We start from the raw sequence: 3,753 nt of genomic DNA, 5'->3' as shown, positions 1-3,753 counted from the left end.
ACTGATATATACTGTGTCTATATGTTATGCTTTAAATGAGAGAAAAGACTATTGCCAGAGTGTTGCAAGTAAGTTATAATACAAAACAGGGGAACTCATCTCTTACATTATTTACATATTTACAATTTAATAATTAAAAATGCTAATCGACATTAATCTACGAGCCAGCCCATCTAGATATGTCCTTTTGTCATTGAAATTATAATTTAAGGAATGAATTAATTATTAATTGTAATTAACATAATAATTAGACAATTCTTAATATAATGAAGCAGTGTTGTCTAGTTGGCATTCAGGAATTCCCTTATCCGACAATTTAAAATCACATTTCTAGCCAAAAGTTTTCTCCTTTCTCTTGATTTAAAATGCTAATTTCAGTTCGGTATAATTGAGGATTTTTTAATTGCATATTAAAGAGATTTGAGACACGATTTAATTTTCGGACGTTCTTGAAGTGTATCTCCAAGATTTTTATAGTGTTTCCCAGTGTATTTTTTAATATAACTTTGTTCCTCGTCGCTGTTTCCGAACGATAACAAAAATATTGCAAAAGGTTTAGAAATGATAATTAAGGAAGGAAGAAGGTCCGGAAGATGGGCAAAGAAGATTGTTCAAAATAGTACAAAACTTATTGTGTGTATATGTGTACCTACGTTTCGCCCCACAATGGGGAGCTAAAAAACAAGATATAAAAAACATTAACTAATAACAGAAAACAGAGAATAGGATGAATATTGGAAAAAACAATTTTGGGCGATTTACGACTTCAAGCCGCTAATTTGAAATTAGATTATTTTCGGAAATCCCCCTAACACTAAAAATATCCCTTTTAGAATTAAATGCGCTGAAAAAGAAATATATGAGAGTCGGCTTCAGTATCAAAAGAAATTTAATTCTCCAAATTATACTTACCCAGTTTCATTTCGACAATTTCAAAACTCTTAAGGTAGTCCCTAAAAGCTACCATCAAAAGCTAATGAAAAGAGGAACCATGTCGATTTCTACATGCTCTGTAATTTGAGAAACATTTATTTTGGTCATTTTGTAACTTATACTACTTTTCCCGTAATTCTTAGATTTATATTATATACAACATATTATAGTATACTGTAATATAGTATACTACACTGACCTGAAGGAAGGGCTGTACCCTGAGGGAGGTGCCATGGCCGCCGTAGCCCAAGTTGGACAGCATCTCGGGCGAGAACCTGTTGAAGAGACCACCCCAGCCTAGGGCCGGGTGGAGCACAGCGGAGAGGAGCAGCACGGCTGGCAGCATTGTCTGCAACATCATATAACAAATATAATATTATATCATAAATTTATCATATATTGATAAGAGTGCACGGACCTATTTCTAGCTCTTTACATATGAAAAACACAAATGTGGTCTATTTTCATTATTAATGGTGGAGAAAAAACATTTAGATATGTCCTCCGTTAAAAAAAAAATAATAATAATACACTCTGGACTATCGGAAGATGATGGAAGTAAGTAGTTTCATTCCGTTTCTAGGTGTGATAGCTCACAGTTTAGGGGATAACTAATTATATACGTATATGCTTGTGCGATGATCAGACTGCTTATATAGGTAAGGAATTCCAAAACGAAGAGAAATGATCTGTCAAAGTAAGAAGTTCTAGGTGATGCAATTATTCAGTTAGTTTAATCAATTGTAGGACTTAACTAGAGGAATGCAAGATAAGAAGTGATATAGAAAGTTTTATGATTTTTTTGGGACTGGAATAGGAATAAACTATTACCATCAAAGATAAGGATTAACTCATCACTGTAACTTAATATGTTGGCAACAGATACGAATGGATCACGACGAATCCTTGGAATGACAGATGTAAAGTTTATTTACGAAAGGAGTTACGTCACATTCATTAATACTACAAAATTCCATTAACTACCATTTAATTGAGTTACATATTTACAGTATATCTTAGAGACATTGGGATATGATGGATAACAATGAACAATTTAAAGGGAATATCGAGACATTGCAGAACTATTGGATGAGTAAAGATATAAATTTGTCTTGAACAATTCATTTAATCCTATTTATATACAAGTTTCCTCTGTACTGTTGAACCATATTTAAGCATGAAAACTCCAATATTCAAAATTCAGACTACGGACACAAATTAAGAATTTACTTCGACAAATCATCAAGGACAGCTCCCCATTGTGCAAAACAAGAAATAATACAAAGATTCTTTTCATATATTTCTGCCGTATTGTCAATGAAAGAAGAAAAATTGTTTTTGGCAACGCAGAATTGTCGCCGGATTGAACTAAAAGCCATTTTAAGAGTGGAAAATATCCCTGCAGTTAACGTACTATACCAGTACTCTATTGAACACCTCGAGTTAAGACAGTTGTTCTTCGGCTGAAGAAGGAATCTTGATTGGATTATTATGCCTCTGCATGTACTCCGTGCCAGCTAGTACCCCACACACAGTGAATGCTATATTGATTCCAATTTCACTGAGCATAGTCGGCACTTTGTGTCTTTTAGATGCCTTCAATTCTGCATCAATAACCCGTTCTTGAATATCTATTACAAACCAATCTGTCTTGGAGAATACTCGTTCTGCTATTAACCTATTTGACTGATCTTTCTTTGTCTGTGGAAGCTTATATGTACATATATTCATTCTTCAACAATATTTTTGAACATTAGCTTTACAAATAAATAATTTACAAAAATCTATAAGTCAGCATCTTAAAAACAGCAATCCAATCATTTTGTTAAACAATATATATATCTTACTATACTGCACTAGATGCAATTGCTAGTAATTGACTATGTACAACAAACATTTTCCAGCAGATGTATTTATTGTGTATTTAACACGAATTCCCTTAAGCAAACTAATGGACCTCTGTTCAGTGCAGCTTACTATACATAATTACTAAGTGCTGCTCTGTGAGATCCTTAATGCTATGATAATTAATGTACTACTAACTATCCATATCTAATGACATTATAACAGCGAAGATAGGAAAGCGCAAAGTAGAACTCTGGTGTAGTTAAATATATCGTATATTCAGAATGAAAGAATCGCAACTCAAAATACGCCTTTTTGACATAACGAACTTTAAAGACAGGTTTGTATGTGTGTGTATGCTTAATCTTATAATCTATCTAAGGCACAAAGGGCGTCACCAAACAATGCTCCATTAATATACATCAGAGGGACATTAGTGATTCCTTGTTGCTACCTATTCAACCTGGAGGACACATTATGATTAGAGACCAGCTTCTCGTCAACTTCGACAGAATTTGAATCGTCGAAAATAAATTTTTAAAAAAATACATAAAAATGGTCATGTCAAAAAAAGGTACCTCAATAGTATAAAATAAATAAAAACAATTCAAACAATCCAAAAAAAAAAAAGGAATAAAAACAATTTATAAGTAACAAACATTTGGCTAAATGAGAACAAGAAGCAATGTAAGAAATGATAAAACTGTAAAGTATACATAGAAAATTTTGAAGAAAGGCACTGCGGCGAAGCGTGGTAGTGTTTGGATCTTGTGGCCTCATGTTTCGAATCATATTGGAAGATTGTTAGTTAACAGTATGTCATAATGTAGGAAGATAGTCCGGGTGGCGGACAAAAAAGGTATAAAAATAGCAGAAAAAAATATTTACTATTAACCAACATTTCGCTCCACTTTGCAGGGGGCCCCTTAAAACTCTTCTAATTTTAAGGACAAAATTTTAGGTTTTTAATTTGAG

General features: G+C 33.0%; 1 protein-coding gene across 1 annotated transcript in view; it reads right to left on the bottom strand.

The window, feature by feature from the left end:
- spab (space blanket) overlaps nucleotides 1–3,753 on the bottom strand; it is a 61,540-nt gene that overhangs the window by 38,427 nt on the left and 19,360 nt on the right. Inside the window, exon 4 of the mRNA XM_014420270.3 lies at nucleotides 1,133–1,282. Within this exon, the coding sequence (XP_014275756.1) occupies nucleotides 1,133–1,282 (150 nt within the window). The remainder of the gene's footprint in view (nucleotides 1–1,132; nucleotides 1,283–3,753) is intronic.

Source organism: Halyomorpha halys, unplaced genomic scaffold (assembly GCF_000696795.3).
Source record: "Halyomorpha halys isolate HHAL.00 unplaced genomic scaffold, Hhal_1.1 Scaffold18.1, whole genome shotgun sequence".
Taxonomy (NCBI): domain Eukaryota; kingdom Metazoa; phylum Arthropoda; class Insecta; order Hemiptera; family Pentatomidae; genus Halyomorpha; species Halyomorpha halys.
This window is presented reverse-complemented; position numbering and strand designations above follow the sequence as displayed.